A 22,175-nucleotide genomic window follows, 5' to 3' on the forward strand; every position below is an offset into this window, starting at 1 on the left:
TAAAAGCTTTGGGAAGCATGTTAATTGCATTTGTACAACAGCCATCTTAATCACTGAACCCAATAATATGTCGTTAAAAGGTGACAAAAATTACAAACAAATCTGCAGAAACTTCAACTTAACAGAAATGAAGCTCATTTTTACTTAATGTTACTTTGTCTTTCTAACTTTAACATCACTTTGTCTTCCAGCCACTTCAAATTTAGTGAAATGTGCGGCAAAATAAAAAGCAGTTTATCTGGTATATGTTTAACTTGAGGCCATAACATTTTATATGCCTCTACAATCTCGTCTGTGTTTATACTATAAGATAACATAACTATAAACTACAAAGTAACAGATATATCCATTCTAAAACAAAAACTGCGTGATAAAGCTCTGATGAATTGGGGGTGTTGGCAGGCCAGGCTGTGTAGCGACCCCTGGGTGTCCCAGTATAAACCAACTCAGCGTTTCTCACATAGAAACTCTTCAGGCATGCAGGCCCCTTCAGAGGAGGAGGAATTTCACTCAGTAAGCCTTTTATTCTCTTTCAGGCTGTTTGTCCCCAACCGTTCCACTATTCAGTTTGCTCATTCTGCTGTTCTATGCTAAGACCCCTGAAGGAAGACCACGCGGGAGCATGTGTGATATACCAAACTTCCCCCAGCAGACATTCCTGCAGGAATTTAAGATATGGCGTGCATCCTTGTGTGTGCATGCCAGTGGGCTACTTACTTGTAGTGTTGCCTTGCATCTGAATGATACATTTTGACTCCTTGCTTGTCTCCCTGGAGTTGAAGGGTCGAACCCGAACAGCGACTTTTACAGACGCCCCAGACATGTTTGCAGTATAGGACTGTGTCCCAGTACGATTTGTTGTATGTCCCTCCTAAAGGAAAAAACAGAAAAAGAATTGTTTGCATCTGCTTTGTGAAAAGAATATCTGTGCAAAAAAACAAAACAAAACAAGCAAGACTGTGTTTATCTCCTGATTTTTAAAAAAAATCTGAACTGCAAGCACGCAATAATGCAGAACTCACTATCATTAAATGTAAATCAAACACAATGAAAGTCCACCCCCCCTCCCAATTTCCAGTCATAACAGCTTACAACAAATATGGCCGACCTAAGCCACTGAAGCAAATATTTTGTAAACAGCATCCAATCACATACTGTATTAAACCCCCGAATAAAGGATACAAGGTGATGCATTTAAATCATAAATCCGTAGTGTATATGAAATTAGCTTTAGCTAGATACAAAATATGAATCCTGCATATAATTAAGCCGCATAAACAACAAACTATACATTTTTTAATTACGACAGAACTTTCCAGTGTGTTTGCAATCATTAATAGCTATACATCCCGCGCCCCGTGATTACATAGGCCAAATATCTCATGTTTTTCCATGTCCTTGCAGTCAGCCATACTTGCTAAAGCATACGCCCATGAAATTCTATCTACCCTATTTGGTGTAGGCTACAGCGGGACAGTGAGCTGGGCCTGTCTGCTTCATCCAGCAGTGTTGACTCCGTGCAGACAACGAGAGCTTAAAATTTTCCAATTTTTTTTTAAACAATATTAAATTCACCGATGTGAGGAAGTAGGCTAATCCTCCGCTGCTGTATGTTGTGGAACAGTGCAAGGAGGAGTTGCATGCTGATTTTAGCAGCACAGACCCGACACATTGTCCCCGATGAACCCTTGCATGGGAGGGTTAAAGGAATTTAACATTAATTTAACAGTTTTATTTATTATTGAGAGACAGCGTCAAACCACGTTAACGGCTTTGACTTCAGTCTCTGCGGTGCGAGACGGAACTGACCTCCGATATATGTATGACGGAAATGGCCGTAACGTTAAGTTGCAAACATTGACAAATACTAAGCTAATGAGCAATTACGGTTGTATAGTTTTCAAGTAAAATGTGATTTTAAAACTGTTATCGGAACCAGGACTGTGTACCGGTCCAAAGACGCTGCCGTCAGTGACTAACTTAGCTAACTAATACAGGCAACTGCTCACCAGCAACCGACAACTACCAGGAATTAATCTGTAATAACAACCTCTTGTACTATACACATTTAAGAATAAAAATAAACAACTTAATTCAACGTTTATACTCACGTTTTTAGACTCTCACCACGACAACACCGACACCATAGGACGGCGGCGAGAACTAACGTTAGCTAGCGGGCGTCAAAATGTGTTGTTTTTTTTCTATCAGAATCTGCGAGCAGGAAAACTGTTATAAAGTCCACTTTCGTGAAAAACACCCATTATAGCGGTATCCTCCACCGGATGGACCTGTGATTGCAACCGGTGGCTCCTTGGCGAGTTTATTTTCCAGTGGAGATGAAAGGCGGACGTCTATCTGCACACAAGCGGAGAGAAGAATTGATGGATTGCCTTGATTTACCGAAGAGATTACGTCAACTCCCTCTCGGCCACGCTAACTGACAGCCTGACGGACCAATGAACGAACAGATATCGATGACTACTGCCTCGCACAGCCAATGGCGATCCTTGAAATCGGAAAGGGGAAAGGAGTGGGTGGGGTCCAGTGGGGTCTCTCTTTTTTTTTTCCTCGCCCGTGACGCCACACTGCAGGATTTCTACCCACCGCTCCCCGCACCGCTGTCACCGCAACACCCAGGGTCACCGCAAAGAGCGCCGTCTAGCGAACAATAGGATCCCTGCATCACATAAGCAGACGGTACTGTACATTTCATAAACTTAACAATGCCTACAATCCCATTCAGTTTCTTTTAAAGGAAAAAGCATAGTCACACACGTGCTATTTGTTAAAGATGTAGGCCATTTTACTTGCAGATAGGCAGAAAGATTAATGTTGAATAAATAAAAAATAAAAATTTCTGCTCAGTTTTATATATATTTGACGCAATTCACAACCATCCTTACATATATTTTTTTGCAGATTTCGATGCTATGCAACAAATGTTTACATCTTAAAGACTTGATTGGCTGGCTAATTATGCTAATCATCATTTCAGGATATATTTATTATGCACTAAATCTTGCCAATGAAATGGGGACAGTTGCCAAGTTTAATCCATTAGTTTATAACATTTACAGCAGAATGACTAAGCGTATGCGTTTAGGAAACCTCATTCCAAAAGAACTGCTTTTGTGGTGCCAGGAATTGAAATGAGTTACTTTTGCACATGTAAACAAATAAATAACCACAACAATTTTGATTATGGTTTAAGAGAAACTTTGGTATCATCCGAGTTATAATATCTGTTTTGCTTTTCACTTCATTTTGGTATGTATTGTATTTGTTGATGTCACCTGGATTCCTTCCTGATTACTCTTTTTACATTGATGACCATGAGAGAAACTAGTTTGTGTGATTTTATGTTTTTTTCCATATCAAATAAACTTAACTAAAAACTAACCGAAGGCCCAATCAAAACCACTACGACATCAATATTGGGACAAAACAACAAACAATAATGTGCATCATCATTTATTTCAGTTCAAAATCCTAGCTTCCAAAACAGGTATGTGGTTAAAGGAAATCCATTTCCTGTACAGTTAAGGTCAGCAAGGTCAAGTTAGGTACAGTGCGACTTGAAAGAGATCATCTTGAGGTGAGATGTCAGTGGTTCTGAACAGACTTTTAATGGTGTGCTCCTACAACGATGTTTCTGGTGGTCATGCTACAGTACATTCTCTCATGTTCCTTCCACTTTGCCTAAAAGAGGGTTATTTGTCCATGAGGCGCTTTGAGGAGGTTCTGGGCTTGAGGCCATGCACACACACAAGAAGTAAATTCAGTCTATCAAAGTCAGCAAGGAAAAATGTGACTAAAAAGGAACTGAACATACTGTATTTTGGTAAACCACTGCTTAACTTCCTACTGTACTCAAAAGGAAGCTGACATTTAGGATTAGTTTACGTTAAGCTACATCCTTTATGGATACTCCCAGTTCTGAACTCCGCCTACAACAAGCACAAACTGTGCATGTGTTTGTTAGCTCTGGGACACCAGCATACATTATACGGACTCAAGTTTGTCATTGTCACAGTCTTGATCATAAGAACTCAGGGCTAGCAATTTTATCAGAACCCACCCCAACTCTCCCAAATGTATTTCCCTCCCCCTCTCCCTCAAATAATTAGAAGTCTTTAATGAAGCCAACATACACATTATGACAAAACAAATGAGAACTGTAAAGTAAAATGATCAATGAAGTGACTGTTTGCACCTCGCTGGTAAACCTGTTGGTGGTGGAAACTTATTCTTGCAGCATTATAATGCATCAACTAACTCTTGTTAAATATATGTATATATTTTGATATATATATACACAAACTCATGAGAAAAAACTTAAACGTCTTAACTTTATTATGTTTTGTTTTTAGAACCATGATAATGGTTTGAGACAAAAAGGGTAAATGCGAATAAAAATCAAATCAGGTCTCCTTTTTTTTTTTTTCCATTCAAAAATGTTTTTGTCGTCGTCGGTAGCAGTGACACTGAATTCAGGCGATTTGGACAGATCCCTTAATGATGGCTGGGGGGCCAGACGTTGGTGACATGAAGTCCTTACAGAGGCCGTCCGCCCTGTTTCTCTCTCATCCACGCATGGATCCTCTCCTTTAGTTCAGGGACTGTAAAATTAACAACAGACTGTGAGGAGGCGCATAGTAACATTCACAATCTATCAAGTGGTAATTTAATTTGACATTTAGTGTCCTGAAACTGCCTGCCTTGAATCTAAAACTAGATAATTGCTTTGCTGTTTCTAGTAAGCTCTTTATTGCATGCCTACCTTGAACAGAAACTCTCGCTTTACATGTAATTATTGGTGAAAAAGTCATGATGGCGTGGTTACCTGACTCCAGCATGCTCTCTGTGAGAGGCTGCCTGTTGAAGGGATCAGTGGGGGAGTTGAGCAGGTGGCGCAGGATGATGGATCGATCCATGATGTTCCCCGAAGGCAGAATCACAGGGTCAGTCATCAGCGTGTCCATCAGAGGGTCTGTTATAACACAGTCACATGACATGCTCACAAAAGGATCAACACACACACAGCACTGGCAACTTTGTTTCATCACAGTGAGAGCAAGCTATACATCCATGTAGCGAACACATGACCGTGTGAGCCGGTGACATGTGTCGAGTGTGAATGTGTTTACGACAGAAATATTGGTGCACCTATCAAAACACCAGTAAAGAAAACATCCAAAAAATACTCATTAAGAGCATTCGATTAGGGGTGTGCCCCGTACTGAAATGTCACAGGGTTGTTCCAGCAGGACTTGTGCGTTACTAAAATAAAACCTTGGCCTGGAAGATTCTAACCGCACAGAAAGCCGACACCTCAGCCTCTTGTACGGCACACTCCCGTCGACTGTGGTGGGTTTGGCTGGCGTATCTGGGAATCAAAGGAGGTATGTGGGCCACGTTCACTTTCTAGATTATATTAAGTGTGTGGTTATAGGATAGCCTTGCTCTAAGCTGTCTATATGACCTCCATGAGCTGCAAAAATCCCCTGCAAATGTCTGGAATTCAACAGTGACAGAGGCTGCTGAAGATCCCGTCTGTCTGCACTGGCTGACCTGAGGTCACACCAGATTTCGAGGCAAGTGACTTTTTTCTACTTGGAGCAAAAAAAATAAATGAATCGTGTTACTGGGTGTTCAGTACAGTAATCACAAGAAAACTTTTGTTTCGTTTAAACTTTACAACTTCTATTTTAAATCTGTATTTTAAGACACAAGAAGCTACAAGAAGCAGAGTTATTACATTTTTTTTCAATGTGGCTATTCTTTACAATACATCATGAGATTTCATCATGATAGTCCCTCAACAAGACATTACATTTTTAACATCTTTTTAAGACTAGGAGATGTTTAAACTCATTATCTAAATAAGCTGGGGGCTCTGTAATATTGAGAACCACACAGAAAAATAAGAAATGTGGGGCTTGAGTACAGAATTTAGTGGGAAGAGTCTGCAGTGCTCCTCGAGTCAATTTACCTCTAACTGGATATACAGATGTAAAAGTTGCAGTTATGCTGCTTCAACACAGACACACACACAAACCTTTGAACTCATCAGGTGCATCACTGTAGTCCATTTCAGACTGGGAGTTCTTGGCGACTATTTCCTCCACCTTCTCAGATAGCAGCTTGAATTTTTCAATGGCTATGGAGGATTTAATACCAGCCTTCCTCATCTTTGAGATCACCTCTTCAAAGAGCTCTCGGCTGTACGATCGCTGCACAGAGACCAAAAACAGGGGAAATTTATTAGAGCAGTCTCTTTGAGATGATGCTGGTATTCGGTGCCTTCACTGTGTGTTATTGTCATCATAATTCGAGACTTAAAACACAGTCAGGATGAAACACTGTATTACATTCACAAGGTACAATAGAGAACTCATGCTGATGTCTTGCAGGCGTTGAGACCATGACTGTGATGATCTACCACAACTGCCTGCAGCCTTTTCTCATGACTAATATTCATCATAACAAACTCCAACTTGTGTTTTCTCATTGCAGTCACCAACTATATTTTACACCAACTAAAGCTTCTACATCTAGAGTGAAAATGCTCTATCTGCAATGATTTGCAAATTTTATCTCGATCAGTGCCAACCTGGTCATCTGCAATTGCTTTAGCAAAGCGGGCACAGTCTAGCTGAAGGTAGATGTCAGTCAGCTGGTCTAAGAGCTTCTTGGGCTCAAAGCCGTACTTCTCGGGGTTCTCCACCTTCAGGTCCCGACACTTGGGCCCACAGAGCTGCTGGAGGTTAAAGTTTAGCATGGCAGCTAAACGAGGCCCCAGCTCCTGTATGAAGAAGACGGCGTTGTTAAGAGTAGCTTCTTATAGAGAATACGTTTCCTCTTATAGCACAGAGAATATATCAAGTGCAAAATGTTGTAGAGGGGAAGCGACACTTACAGGCCTGAGGAAAGGCTTCTGGACCTGCTTGGTGAGGATGTGGAACATTTCAACCGTCTCTGTGGCCAGGGCCAGATAGGAGCGAGACACCCGCTCATCCTGAGTCAGCTGGGACTGGCGGCTTTGCTGCTGCTCCTGTAAGTTAGCAGGAAAACACATAAACAATATTATTCTGGTTTATTCGGCACCAGTTACCTTCTGCTCAAGTTTCATGACTGAGCACAAGACTCTGATCGAGTTACAGGGATACAAGTTCAAACTTGACTCCTTCCTTAAACGTTTTGGCATTTTGAGTCACAGCAGGTTTTTATTGCTTTGATTCTGTGTTACTTTGCTGAAATAATTTAGGCTTAAACATGACAGCTTTGTCTGAATAAATGGTAAATAAATATGAAACCCTACTGAGGCGAGCACTAACCCTTGGCAGCTGATCCCACTGCTCCTTATTCTTCATCTCTTCTTGAACTTCATGGATACGCTTCAGGGACTCAAGGCTCTCGTCTAACAAGAAGGTGGTGTCGTTAATCAGCATGTTGATGTAGCGCACAAACTGCTTGCCAGAGCTAAAGGGGAGTAAGCAGGAAACAAGACAGACGAGGAGGTCAGGTTGGAACTGATCCGAGTCAGACAGACACTGACTCAAACTTAAATTGTTTCGTTTTTTTTGTCTGGACCAAAACTGTGCCTTGAAATCAAACTCACTTGAACTCCTCCATGAAGGTGCCATGGTGGGCAATGTTTTGCCACAGACTCTTGAAGATAGTGCTGATATGGTACCGTATAGTGAACTTATCGTAGAACTCGCTGGTGGCACCGGTATGCTCAACATCTGACAAGAGAGGAACGTTTTATAAAGTGAAAAAGAGAAAGATAGATTTCAGACAATCTACAGTATATCCCATTTACTACTGCAGCAGCTCAAAATAATAGTGTTCAGTAAAACTCACCAGTGTAGAACTTCATGAGGGCAGGGACCAGCTGTTTGACAGACAACGGGTGGTTCTCCATCATTTCAGAGAATCGCTGAGTGCGAGGCTGTACAGCAGGGTTGGTGACAAACAGCACCTCCACCAACTTGGCGATAAGGTAGGGGTTCCTGATGTAGTTTTGACTGCAGATGAACACCACCAAAAAGGTGACAATGTCTTGGACACATGGCTCATATAAAACCTGGGGAGAATACCTGGAAGAGAAGGAGGAAGAGGAGGAGATGGAGGAGATGGAGGAAGGGATGAAACAAGCAACACTGAAAACTGCTTACATTGAAACACTCGGTTTAACTTTTGTATGAAGCTGAAACTGATTTAGGAAACAAGGAACCAAATACATCACATGTTGTGGATTAAAAAACATCACTTGTGTCCAAGTTTTGTCTCTACATTTTAGATCTATATTTTTCTTTTATAATATAATTTCTTTAAACAGACATGTTGAGGTGTGAACATTTTATTGCTCTCATTCATAGGAAATCCTTTGCTAAGACATGACCAATGAGAAGAATGTGTAAGACTGAACTGTGAACTTACTGCACGACAAAAAGCAAAAACTCAGCCACATCTTCAATGTAGAACTCGGGGAGAGCAGCAAAGCTTTTGGGAATCTCAGGGTTCAGTGGCAGAGTGATGCTGCAAAAGGGATGAAGGAATAAATATGATACTTACATCTTGATTTATAATATATTCTGAAGTGAAACAGCATGACAGACAGCAAAAAATTTTAAAAAAATGCCCTTTTGTGTGTGTGTGTGTGTGTGTGATGCCACATCTGTTCCATTTACATCAATATCACAACAAACAGCAAAATGTTTTGTCAGTGGCAGGCCGACTCACTTGGGGTAGGCAGGGTCCACCATGCGAAGAATGAGCTGAATGACTGTGCTGTAGAACTGCAGACATCTGCGGAGCAGGTTCTCATCCAGAAGGCCCACGTCAGCACAAGCTTTGGCTCGCACCAGTTTCTGACAGGACAAAGTCACACAGGATAAGGATCACATCTCTGTAAATATGCTCTATCGCAGAATTCTGCATGTTTCAGCGTTTAACGATAGTCGGGGACACAACACCTCTAATATCCAGATACAGTAAACTGAGAAATGAGTCTCTGCGTATCTGCACCTGTACAGTGTCCAAGGTTTAATCAGTCAAAGAAGGAGAGAGAGTTGCTGCATCCGCAAGGATGTTAAACAGACCTTGAGCTGGGTTTTGCATCGCTTGAGCATCTCTCTGTGTCTGCTGGCCAGGGGAGAGTCTTTCCATTGGCTTTCACTGTTTTTCAGCTCCTCTACAGTCCTAACATGGGAAACAACACTATTAATACAAAAAAAAAAAAAAAACCTGAGCATGCTATAATTATTACCCATGTGTATGTGTTTATGTGTACCTGTTGAGTTCACGGATGGCCCGCAACCTGCGGATGTAGCGCCTGCAGCCAGGCAGGATGGACAAATGGTGGGTGTGCAGCGTCAAGAAGAAACACTCGGTGGGGAACTTGGGTTCGGAGAACTTGGCGGGGTCTTCATCTGTCCATGTGAACAGATCAAATTCATGATTTCCAATATGGAAACAAGCACCATCGGTCAGAACAGTCTGCCAGGACCATTTATCAGTTTAACTGCCTATACAAACTTATGTTAGTGAGTCATGTGCCAAAGGTTTTTATTAATCATTTCAATTCTTGTAGATGATTGCAAATAAGTTAGAGGTAGAAGGAACAGAGAAAGTACACAAGGAATGAATCATCTGTGATTAATTGGATCACATCTGATAAAACTCACATATCTGGCAAGCTGATGAATCACTGAGAACTAATAAGTATGCAAAATGGCTCCTTTCTATGCAATCAACAGATTTCTGAAAATGGCAGCAGTTTAAGGCTCAAAAAGACTCATTTCAAACTTTAACACAAAATCACTTTATAAAAACTAATTATGATTTTGCCCAGACCCCTCACAATCAAAAATCATTTTCATTCAGGGCAACTTACGCAGTTCAGTCAGCCAGCTCTTGAGCTCCTCCATAGTGGCCTTCAGACGCGTCTCCTCCAGGCTGACTACAAGGCGACACCGTGGGTGGAAAATGTAGTAGGGGTCCACCGTCTCCAGCTTGATCTTCATGCTCAACTGTTGCAGCACCCATAAGAAGTTGAGCATAAAGCCGTCTGTTGACACCAGCTTGTCATCCGTCTGGAAGAAAAGGAGGGTGAATATTAATGTTCAAAAGCTGTAGATGCAACCTGAACGTGACGACAATTCTGCGAAAAAACTGACATTTGGCGGTGTTAGTGACAAGTACACTATGTCCCACTAACTCACCTGCATCTGGGCCTTCTTCACATTGTAGTTGACTAAAGCTGCCATGTAATTAAGAGCTAACTCGCGTGTCTCTCCATTTAGTAGGATGTTATGAAGAACTTTGAACAGGTCACCCTGCAAAAGATGGAAAAAAATATTTTAACACATTCCTTTATACTGATACAAAAGCATTGCTATGAAATAAAAAAACAGTATGAAGCGGAGACTCACCCTTGCTGACTCCAGATAGTGCTGCAAGGACTGGCTGACCACTCGCGTGTTCTCCATGGTGATGGCTGGGCCAGAGAAATACTTGTCTCCTACTTTGGTCTACAGGAAAAGAAAAGCATTGAGTTCAGTCATAAAATGATCTGTACATTAAACATCTTGCCTTGTTGTAGTTAGTTGGTCTTAGTGCATTAAGTCTGTTCTTCATTCTCTGACAATTTTTAGCAGGACCTTCAAGTAGAGAATGTTCTGCAGTTTGACCGGTATTTGATGCTACTAAGTCAAGAATATAAAAGAACAGACGGAGCTGAGTGAACATCAGCAGTGTGACTCACATCATCCTCAGCAAACACAGAGAGGTTGAAGAAGGCTCCCAGGTAGGACAGTCTCTGGATCTCTCTGCCACAACCAGGGCTCAGAGGTTTGGGACACCATAGAGGCAGCGACGTTACCTGCACGCAGGAGCCATGACAGACACGCATATTACACAGGAGGATAAACGGGTTCATGTGTCAGCAATTCATTATCATTCACAGGACTGTTTTACTTGTCCCAACCTCCACCGTAAAACACTGTACGTCTTTCATCCACAACCATGGTAACTTATAACTCAAACCAGTGAGTGAAGCTAAAAGCCTAAATGTGGCTTGAGATGAATATGCAGTAGTTATGAAACGGATTCATTAACACACAGTTGCCAAGCAACTAAATTAGCTTAATATAAACATAAAGATCCCCTCTAGACATGTTTAAGACAAATATAAATACTCCGTATTGAATAATTATTTGTGTTTGCTGTGCTTTTTCACAGCAGAAACTGATAATCTAATTAAAAAATACAGAATATATGAATTAGGCAAATATTTTTTTTAATCAAACGTTTAACTGCTGGACACAAGATGTCTCCTACTCCTGAAAAGTCCGTTCTCAATGTTTGTGCACTGGAGGCTTGAAGTTTCCACATCACACTTGTGCAATTTCCAAACTGGACCACGACCGCCTTGTGCGCAAGCTGTGATATCACAAATCATGCTTGTAGGTGCACGTCTTAAACTAAGATTTAAGGTGAGCACAGAGAAACTTTCCACTTCAGCAGATGAACGTGAAAACAGCCTTCGTGTGCAAAACTCTGCACATATATCATTCAGCTCACAGCTCAAACGTTCACAAAGCGAAGAAACAAAGCGCAACACATCTGTGAGCGGTGTTGGACTCACGAATGTGTTGTGAACTCTGATTTGACATTTTTAAGTTGCTAGATAAAGGGAAAGTCCTCTCCCATGCAAAGGGGAATTTCCTTCGTCTTTGGAACAGGGAAAAGTATTTGTGTCATGATTAGAAGTAAGTAGAGCACATTTCTCTGTACTGATGTCAATTGAAAATGAAAGTATGAGGAGAGTATAAACAACAAAGACAATAGCCGGTCACGTCTGAGGGAAATACGGGATGAAATTAAATTGTTTGGTGACTTGAGAAATAAGCCTTAATAAATGAGCCATGAAGACATAATGATGAACACTCAAGTACCATAATATAACGTTGGCTGACCAACTGTTTACTTACCAAACTGCACACTGGGTGAGTTTTTCCAAACTTGATTTCACAAAGCTCAGCTAATGCCTGTAAAAACAAACAAAACACAATTGAAACAAATCTTAAATTGAGATCATGTTCACAAGGAAATCAGGTAAGATGGTAACATGTACTTAAATAACCCCGGAACAATACATATTGTTTTTCTTGACTTTGATGGGTAACAATTGCAAGATTATCTGACTTAAGATCAGACTGTCTGAGGCTGTCTGACAGGCTACCAACAACTCATTAAGCCCTGATGTGTATCTGTATATCAGCTGTCAATGCAACTACATTCATTCTGATCTCCTGCCTATTACTACGGGTCGGGCCAGGACGACATCTCCTCACCATGAGGGGGAATTTAAAGTTGTCGCTGTCAAAGGAACATTCTTTCACTGCAAGAGCCAGCCCATGAAGGATAGGAATGAAGATCTGAAAAAAAAACAAGATAGCAAACCTGTCATTCATCAGCGTCATGTCAACTATTATAAATATGTTTTCAGCTCACAGAAAAAAAAAAACTCAAGTTGTGTATTTTTGCCAGAATTATTGCGATTTCTTCATCACCGTGAAGGTGTTTTAGCATGTTCGCTCTAAAACGTGGTATCACACATACTTAAACCCACCTGTCTGAACACTTCTTCCTCCTGGTGGGTAATGCGCACCAGTTCCTGAATAAAGCCGTATGGGAGGTTCCGACACAGCATATAAGGTACCAGCAGAGACTGATGGAGAGGGCTCCTACATGTAACAGACAGACAGAAGAAGAATTGAACCGAAAAGAAATAAATAAATCGTGTGTCTGAAGGGAAGGTGAAAGAGTAGTTGCTATGGAGACCCAGAAAAAAGGAAGGAAAAGGAACAGAACGTACACAAACATAATGACAGATAAAAAAATAAATAAATAAATAAATAACCCAAAGATTGCCACGTCATCTTGCGGGCTTGCTTACCGAGGCTGGGTCAGGGTGCCTTGCAGGACCAGGGCAACGTGGGAAATACACTGAGAGCGAATGTTGCTGAGAAGCTGGCTGACATTTGGTTGGCTGCACATCTGAGAGCGGAACGGAAATGAGAGGAGGAGAGAGAAAATGGTTAAAAGGTGTGATAAAAATGTATGCTGTCAATTTCACACGGTGTCTCTCTCCAAGACCCGACTGAATCACAATGTTCTTGGAAGAGCGAAGCCTCCACTTATTTCCAGACTGACTGGCCTGCAGCTAGTCTCTGAAGGACAGGCTGTTCTTCTGTCTTAAGGACGTTTTGTAGCACACTCGGTTGTTATTATCAGTGAGGTCATCAGGACAGGAATTATATCAGTCTTAATGCTTCAATTAAATGTATGAATAGATTTTCTTCTTTAGTATAAAATTAAAAATAATACTATTAGTGTCAATCATCTGAATAAGACGGCTGCCTTGTTGAAACATTTTTGTCTTGCAGATTGACCGCTACCTTGGGAGCTTTCCTCTCCTCCATGCCAACACTGTCAAAACGCTCAATGAGGTAGTTCAGCATCTCTGTCTCTTTGCATGCTTCAATGGTGAAGCGGTCGCTGGCTGAATCGCAGGACATCCCCCCTCCACATGCACCAAGACTATAAAAAAAACAAACAAACACAGGAACAAGGACAAAGAGAGGCTCATTAAATAACAGAAAACAATCACAGAGCAGAGAGATGTACTGTTAGCATCAAACATTTACGTATATATATGGTTAACAAGCTCAAACTCTCTTTCAAGGGTCCTGAAAGAAACATATTATAGGGCATTAGTGGCTGGCTTTTGAAAAGGAAACAAGATTTCAGATAAAATAGTCACGAGCTGCTTGCAGCAATTATTTTAAGCTGGTATTAGGATTCTCCTTCCCACATTTAACTGACAAATGTGGTGACATTTTAATTTGCGGTTAGTGGTCAAACCTGTCTGTGAGCTGCTTCAAAGCACAACAACTCTCAAGAGGTAATAACATTACACTTGTTATTTGCCCATTAGACACAGGCAATGTACAAATATCACCTCTGCCCTGAGTCACAATTGTTCTCAATGCTAAAAAAAAAAAATGAAATCAGCACATCAGATTACATTGTTAAATAACAATGTAAAACTTTATTCGTATCAATTTTTCAAGATGAGATGCAAGTTGAACTAAACAGCAACAACAAACGCGCTAAATCAGTTTCACTCAACCTATGCACTTTACTCAATAACAGTGCAAATGTCCATAGAGTCACGAATCACCTACTTCCCATGCATGAAACTAGTAAGACACAGGTCTAACATATGCATAACAGTCTCATGCTGTACTAAATGGGTTAAATGATATTGGAAAAACGTCCCTTTAAGTTAACATGCGCTGTCAGGGTTGAGGATCATTTCTCTTGGATGTGCAAGATCATCTTGTACATACATATACTGCAAATGCTCATATTCATGTACAGAAAAATGGAAATAAATCAACTTTACCCGATAATTAGGACCCATTTGGTCATGAATTGACTTAAGAAATACAGTATTAATAAGGTAGATGGTAACAGGTAATGCAGGTAATATCAGTAACTATGAAAGTGGATGAATTCAAGGTTGTTTCTAAAGCTCTGTAGAAACTGTATTTGATACTTACCGCCACAAGATACACTAAAAGTTAATTACTGGACCTTACGTCTAATACTGCCAATGACCAAAACAGTTTAAGCACTCTTAAAGACGTCTGAGCCTACGTCAGTTTATCTTTCACCACTCTGCTCTGGTGTGTTTGTGCGCCGTTAGTGGTAAGCCTCTCGGGCCCACTGGATGCATGCAGTGGGCCCATCGCTGAGCAAGCACGCACACACAAACACACACACCGTGCAGCGGTGTACCTGGACCCAAACTGAACCCGCGCAAAATCCTCCTCCTCCTCAGAATCTTCATCACTGCTGTCCTGAGACATGTCAGAGAGGGCAAACAACAGGAACGACAAGGGGCTAACATGACGAGGAAAAACAGAAGGAGTGAGGTCGGGAGGGGAAAAAAAAAAAAAAAAAAAGAAAGAGGATGTAGTGCTAGTGGGGGAAGACAGAGGGGGAGGTGAAAAACATGAAGACAAATGTGGAGCGGTAACACGCAAGAAAACCGGACAGGGAAGAAGGAAGCAGTACGGAGAGAACGCTAGAGGGTTGCATGCCTGCTTGAAGACCACTTCTTGTGCTTTTTTTTAAAATATTCATTAATGCCATTTTGTCTGCTGCTTTAACACACTGTCAGAACATTTTTTCAACTGATAACTCAGCTGAGTCACCATCACTCATGAAGCTTGTCTTGAGCAAGCCAATGCAAAGAGGAGTAAGCTGTTTTTTTGTTTTTTTTTTATTATTTGCTTGAGAATTTTAAAGCAATGTATTACCTATAAAACATGTTTGTTAAACTGGTTATTAGTTATTTGCAAAAGGGTTAGGCTTTGTAACATGACACATGTAAGCAACAAGCATCCTTAATACTACGATAATGCTGTTAAATCTAAAGTAATGTAACTGAAAATTCAATGAAAGTATATGGACTATAAAGTGCTTGATAATATTTTATTTCAGTTTCCTTAAATCTTAATCATTTGTAACTGATGACATACTGCATATTTTTTAAACTGATGCTGGAACTGTTTATTTCATTTTAACTTAAGACTTGAAAATATAGAAATGTATAAAAATCAGGTTGTTTAGCAACCTCTGACTAGCAGTTTAAATCAAACTCAGTTGAGATTATTATAAGCCTGTTAAGATGAGAACTGGCTGCATGAAATGGAAGTTTATATAAGAATTAATGTAGATAAAAATGATCTGACCACAGATTTAGTTTGAAGACTTTTGGGTCACACCCAACCTCAAGTCTGGTGGGACACAAAAAGTTAAGCTTTTAGTATTGTTGTTTGCGTGTGCACCACACACTGACATGCAAATGGCAGATGAGATACCTAGACGGCGGGATCCTGGCAGCAAAGGCAGCCTGTCGGGTGTTCGATCTGGGAGAAGGGGGCACCATAGGAAGGGGTGTGGAGGAGGGTTGGCTGCGAGCTACAGGTGAGCTCAGGGGGAGGGACTGGGGGCTAGGTGGTGGCAGAGGAACCGGGGTATTGGGAGGAACAGAGGGCCCAGCGGAGCCGGGAGGGGGTCCAAAGAAACTGAATCCTCTGTGGCCTGGGCTCGATGGGGAAAGTGCCCCCCAAGGAGAGGTGACAGAGTAAGGACGATAGCGCTGGGAGATGGGCATGGGGGCAGATGGAGGATTGAGAGCGTGTCTCGGGGTAGCGGTGGTGGGTGGGCTGGGTGGAACAATAAATTGTGGGGTAGAGGGTGTAGAGGGTGCAGAAGGTGTAGCAGGGGTGGGGAGAGATGGGGAGGTCCTCTTGGCTGCGTCCAGAGCCATTGGGTGAGGGCTACCACACCCATACAGACTGTGGACAACATTGATGAGATGATGATTGGCAAAACTTCATCGAGAAGAAAAAAATTTTAAAAAGTAATTTATCAAAGCAAAATCTGAAAAACTAGGGCGGAAAAACACGTCAGTTTCAAATCACATTATTAAAGATCAATCAAGTACACTTTTGAGGAGAAGTGGAGGTGACCGATCCAGATCCTTGATATGTCTCTGGAGGTTATTTTGTCAGGGCTCATAATACTGAGTCAGGGTACTTGCCTGGACAGAGAGCTGGCTCCAAAGGACCCTGCACCAGGGCCCATAGGGCTGCCACCTTGGCTGGAGGGCTGCACCAGCGTCAGATGGTGGTCGGGGGATTTGGCTGCTGCAATTGGCTGAGAGGTGGCGGTCAAGCTGGCGAAGGGGTTGTGCACACGTGACTGAGTGGACATCATTAAGACCTCCATCAGGATCTGGCCGATCAGGTCTTTGAAGTCAGAGTATGCTACGGGAGAAAAGATCGATCACAGCCTAGTTATCAAATGCTGAAATCTGTCGGTTGTGAACAAAACTTTGCCTTTTCAGAGCGCCGGGTCATTCAGCATGTTGACAGAGATAAAGACGTACCATCTTTAGGGTTCTGCTGAAACTCTGCAGCCAGTGAAGGGAGAAAGATGACATCTCTATCCTGCTCCTTCCACGATACGCGGAGGATCTTACAAACGAGCTGCAGAGCCTGTTCTTCTGAGACATCTGAGTTTGCAGAGGTTTCCTGAGGAGCAGACAAAGGAGGACGACAGCAGAAGTTTGATCACAGTCTAGTGCCATTAAACGAGTAAAAGCCAAATAAAGTTGATACTCATTATCTAAGGATCACTCTGGTCTATCAAGTGACAGGTATTAGATTAAAATAGATAATTAAAATAACAGTTAGTTGCAGCCCTAATCTGTGTGTTAATATAAGTGAAAATGAAACCAAGAAGAGCGTCAATGGAAAGTCCCAAACTACCTTCCAGTAAACACACAGATCACTCACACACCCTTTTGTTGCCTAATTTCAAAAACACGCTTGATCTCTAGTGGGACGTGATCAAAGTCAAGCAGGCTAAGTAATTAATTAAAGATAAAAAGACCCCGAGTGCTGAGTAATGTTCTCTGCTGCCGGTTACCTTTTCAGTCAAGTTCCTCTTCTCCCTGCGGTCGCTGTCCTCCACCTCCATGTTCTCTATCCCTGAGTCCACATCCACCTGGGACATGCTGGAATAAAACAGAGGCACAGTGATTAGGAAGTCTCTTCATCCCCGATGAGACCATGTAAACACTCGAGGCTCAATGCGAAGTGTCACATGTGTCTTGAAAGAGCAAAAACCGAAATGAGGCCATGCTGTGAAACACTATGGTTTTCATTAGTTTGCTACAATCAATCAAGAGAGAAAAAAAACTTTCTGAAGTAACTTCAAAAAGGAACAAGTCACTATTCATTAATGTTACGCTTTTATGTAAAAGCGGCCGCTGATATTCAGCACATTACTGAGCAACACATCTTTTGATGTGAAACACTTGCCACCAGAGGAATCTACGGTAGCGGACATAATTGAAGAAGAAAACTACATATATTTTAACAGCCACCTATCAAATCTACAGGATTCAAGTATTTAAGACTCATAATATTTCATTCATGTTTCATTTCATTCACTGTGTTTTTAAAGCCTTGGAACAAGGCGGTACAATGTTCCGTGTGCGAGGAAAAACTCTCACCTCTTTTCACAGGAGGCAGTGTCGATGTCCATGCTCTGCGATCGGGACAAACTCTGGGACTGTGTCTCAAGGCTGTTGGAGGGGGAGCTGGAGAGGGAGCTCACGCCCTCGCTGCTTTGACTACCATATGCCACCCCTGCAAAAGCAAAAACACATCACCTGAGCACCTCTACAGCACCAAAAACAAATAATGTAACATGTTACATGTCGTAACATTTTGATTGAGGTATTTATGAGCATTTTACTTTTTGAAACTGGAATAGGTGATATATATCGTGGTGCAGGATACAAAATAGGTTTCACACAGTTTGACTCCATATGAATGTGCAGTAAATGCTTCTCAGGTTGTTCTATAAGTCTAAAAACAGCTCGATCATCTGCAATCGAAGGCAGACTTCAGAAACCTACCAGAGACGGTTATGTCTTAAATATGAAGGCCTATCTATATTTTTATTCTTTACTGTTTGGCCTTGGATTTTATTGTGTTATGTCCCACCTGGTTTTTAATTCAATTTCATCCTGCTTTAATGCATCTAATTTAGTTTATGTACAGTATAGTATTGTAGTAATACTGTCATTATTGTTGTTGCTATTAAATCAAACTGACACCAGTCTCCAGTGTGAATAAACTGTGGAGCTGAAGTGTTTACTGCCTTTTCAAACTGATCACATCCCCAAAGGGCACCCCGAACAATTATGTAAGAACCAAGAACAGTATATAGATTAGACATGATGCAACAGCTCTGTCAAGTTTTACATTTCATGTCGGGACTATTCTTTAGAGAAAAACCAACTGTTTAGCTACATTGGCTTCAGCAAAGGCTCAAATTGGTGTTTTTAAGCTCAACGTGGTGCGCCATACCGTTACAAGCCCTGATTACCACACACAGGTAGAGAGAAAGCTGATTAACACCAAGGATCTTACTGTGGATGAAGGGCTGGAATTAACAACTCTCTCCTGGTTACACAACAATCATCCATCATTAGTAACTGTTAAGTCAAATAAACGAAAACACTGTAAACAGAGGTAGCATCAGGGAGAATATTCATAAATACATTGACATGCAACAAAAGTTTGTGTAACTGCCGAGAATAAATTCAAAAATATTAACCAATTGTGCGAAGTACAATTGTAAAGCAGTCCTAAAAAGGCAGCCTTGTATAGTAACAACACCACATCAATGCATACCGACAAACAATGCCAGGAGACTGTCATACAAGGCTCGCTAGTACATTTTCTAGAGCAGTGCATGGGTGAAAGCATCAATTCTCACTCTGTACAGCAGGGCCTACGCTCGATGTCAAACAGGGACGCTGGTGATCACAGCAAGCTGCTGCTGTTCGTGTTGATGTCATTCAGGGTGCATGTTTGCTTCTTGCTGTTCAAATATCGAGGTCAAAAATATAAAAGGTCCCTTTCAGTGTGGCTCTCAAACTCATATCACCTTCCAGCTACGCTTCAGACAATGGGTCACAGGACCGTTTCGGTAGGATGATAAGGTTTAGGTTATAGATCACACAAGAAGTCAACAACGATAACTATGGCAACAACTGGAGAAAGCTGACAAGACCCTGATCTGTTGACGTCAAAACCTAAAATACACGATTCAACCAAATCTACTTCAATAACACTGATTGTTAAAAACAAGCTAAACGCATCCTGGTACTTCTCATTCAGGTCTTACCAGAGGTGCCCATAGGGGATGTGGCAGGGGTACCACTGTGAACATTAAGCCCCAATGATTGAGAGGCAGCTGGTGGCAGGGGCTGGGGTGCGGCACCTGAGGATCCAGGGAGGGGTCCAGGTGGAGTCTCTCTCTGTGGGGATGTCAGGGGTGTGCTGAGAGGGGTGCAAGGCTGTGACGTCTGTCCCCCTGCCAGTCGTGCCAGACGTCTTCTGCGAATCTAGAACAAATATACCCACACTTTACAAAAGGTGATCGTGCCTTTTGAAGCTGTGGCTTTGACACTATGGAACGCCCTTCCTATAGACGTCGATCTGCGGTCTCTGTTGACACCTTTAAAAATAAACTGAATACTCATTTATTCAAACTGGCCTTTGTCTCACCTCGAGCTGTCTGGTGTTTGTAATTCTGTGTGTTTATAAGGTCTTTTATTGCTTGTGTTGAATTGTTTGGTTGTTTTTTTTTTTTACTGTTTTCATGGTCTAATTTTTAACATTTTTTCTCTTGTAAAGCACTTTATGACCTTGCTCTGTGAAAGGTGCTACACTGAATATAGTTTACTTACTTTACATATTCACTGTACAGCCCTATATAATATGTGCTTGCATATGTGCATATATGTATGACAGGGCTGTGGAAATCTGTATTTATGATAATAGTAATCAGCCATATTTTAATCTGGATAACTGATTAGCACAATCAGACCTGACAACATAAGAAATATAAGGCGATATATTCACTTTGACTTTATCCATCTTAAGACAATTAGTGATCGGTTTTCATTCATCGGGTTTGTAGTACAATGGTTTAAATTCAAGTCTTGTCGAATGGATATAACCCTAGCTGCATTAAGGACAAAGTCAGATGTGCACTAATCGTCACAACTCAGCTGGAGGGTTAAACAGTAGTAATACGTCAACTGCACACTCGAGTTGATCGAGTAGCTAAATGCAGACACAACAGCGAGACAATGAAATAACACTTTGTAAAAAGGTTGTGTGTGTGATTCAAGAGGAATGGCCCAGTGGCCACATATTCGGCCCACAGTAGCTTACACAATGGTGGCCCGGTGTGTTTTTTATGCTGAGTCGTCTCGTAGGCTAATTTTTTTTTTTTTTGGCTGTTAGCAAAACAACGTTAGCAAATGTCAGCTAGCTTGGCGCAAAAAGAGGAAGATGTCAAATCAACTCGGGAAAAATGTAACATGTACAAAATGAAAAATGATTCAGTATATTTACATGCATTCGTTTGTTTGTTTTTTCAATTGAAAACAGTGTTACCCGTGCACAGCCTCTAGCCTTAACTGTTACGTTAGCTGGCTAGTTAGCATTGTGCTCCGACTACATTAAATTCACGAACTGGCGATGACAGAAACATTTGACCCACATCCGCTTCTTGTTCCTTTATTCCAATATATTAACGGATTAAATAACCTTAATAAACCTCTCATGATTCGTGCTATGTAACAGATACTTATATAAATATATGTTAATGTGAGGATTTTATCGCGGATGCTTTTCTTCAGTAAAGACTATGATAGCCTTGTAGCTAGCAGTAATAGCACGCAGGCTAGCAAGATCATTTGAAAGGAAGGGAAGTAGATTGTAGCGTTAGTAAATAAAATACAAATATGTCAATTCTCGGTTTTTCCATTCGTATCTTACCTCATCTGCGCTCAACTCCTCCATCGCAGCTAAGTTAGCCAGCTATTTCACTTTCAACTGTTTCAGTGTGTGCCAGCTAGCCAGCTAGCCTGTAGAAGAGCTAAATATGCATAGTCTAACTCCTTTAACTAATATATGTGTCAGTCTGGATTGTCTTCAGATTTTTTTTTTTAAAAAAAACTTGGACACCGCTGTGTGAAAGATGGCAAGATACAGCCCCTCCAAAAAAGTCTATCGTTTGCTAGTTTTCTATCCAGAATTAAACAAAAAGAAAAGTTGCTAGCTATTACACGTCAAAATACAACAGCGGCCATTTTGGTTCTATATGCTGTCACGTGATTCAAGAGCCTACAGGAGGAGGTGTGTGAGGCTCCACTGTGCCGCACAGATTAATGTTACATTTCGCCTGTTGTATGTTTATATTTTATTCACTGTTCTAGGCGTCTATCACGTTCACGCTGACGCTTCCCACTCTCCCTTAAAAAATAAATAAATAAACAGCACAGCCAGTTATTAAATCCCAGTAGACAGTCAGTGGGGCACAAGGTCACTACAAGGTTTTATTGGACTCATAAGTGCCAGTCGAAACACTGGCAGCCAGATGGTACAATTCAATTTAGCTACAATAAGCAGTATATATTTATAAGCTCCATTTTT

General features: G+C 41.3%; 2 protein-coding genes across 16 annotated transcripts in view; both read right to left on the reverse strand.

The window, feature by feature from the left end:
• Positions 1-2,398, reverse strand: part of kif1b (kinesin family member 1B) — a 58,799-nt gene extending 56,401 nt beyond the window's left edge. For 5 of the 12 annotated variants that reach the window (XM_067591943.1, XM_067591942.1, XM_067591944.1 and 2 more), the window contains exons 1-2: positions 2,112-2,398; positions 718-871 (exon numbers count right to left, since the gene is read on the reverse strand). In XM_067591943.1, the coding sequence (XP_067448044.1) occupies positions 718-823 (106 nt within the window). In that variant the 5' untranslated portion in view covers positions 824-871; positions 2,112-2,398. The remainder of the gene's footprint in view (positions 1-717; positions 872-2,111) is intronic. The other 7 variants (XM_067591947.1, XM_067591946.1, XM_067591948.1 and 4 more) reach the window with 3 other exon arrangements.
• A 1,060-nt stretch (positions 2,399-3,458) lies between these two features.
• ube4b (ubiquitination factor E4B, UFD2 homolog (S. cerevisiae)) lies at positions 3,459-21,858 on the reverse strand. 4 transcript variants are annotated; one of them, XM_067591954.1, is made up of 29 exons: positions 21,519-21,858; positions 19,951-20,074; positions 18,170-18,305; positions 17,581-17,668; positions 17,039-17,183; positions 16,691-16,916; positions 15,966-16,445; positions 14,878-14,982; positions 13,473-13,614; positions 12,971-13,071; positions 12,644-12,758; positions 12,366-12,449; positions 12,003-12,059; positions 10,775-10,891; positions 10,443-10,541; positions 10,233-10,346; positions 9,905-10,103; positions 9,302-9,440; positions 9,111-9,210; positions 8,752-8,879; positions 8,449-8,547; positions 7,870-8,105; positions 7,625-7,751; positions 7,341-7,485; positions 6,923-7,057; positions 6,617-6,808; positions 6,062-6,236; positions 4,847-4,993; positions 3,459-4,622 (listed from the first exon to the last, which is right to left on the reverse strand). In XM_067591954.1, the coding sequence occupies exons 1-29, from the start codon at positions 21,540-21,542 to the stop codon at positions 4,558-4,560; spliced, it is 4,044 nt and encodes a 1,347-aa protein (XP_067448055.1). In that variant the 5' UTR covers positions 21,543-21,858; the 3' UTR covers positions 3,459-4,557. The 4 variants fall into 4 exon arrangements, with proteins under 4 accessions (XP_067448055.1, XP_067448054.1, XP_067448056.1 ...); XM_067591953.1 differs by having other exon boundaries at positions 19,855-20,074; XM_067591955.1 differs by lacking the exon at positions 14,878-14,982 and having other exon boundaries at positions 19,855-20,074.
• Between the last annotated feature and the right edge of the window lie 317 nt (positions 21,859-22,175).

The sequence above is a fragment of the Thunnus thynnus genome, chromosome 6, assembly GCF_963924715.1.
Source record: "Thunnus thynnus chromosome 6, fThuThy2.1, whole genome shotgun sequence".
NCBI classification, from domain to species: domain Eukaryota; kingdom Metazoa; phylum Chordata; class Actinopteri; order Scombriformes; family Scombridae; genus Thunnus; species Thunnus thynnus.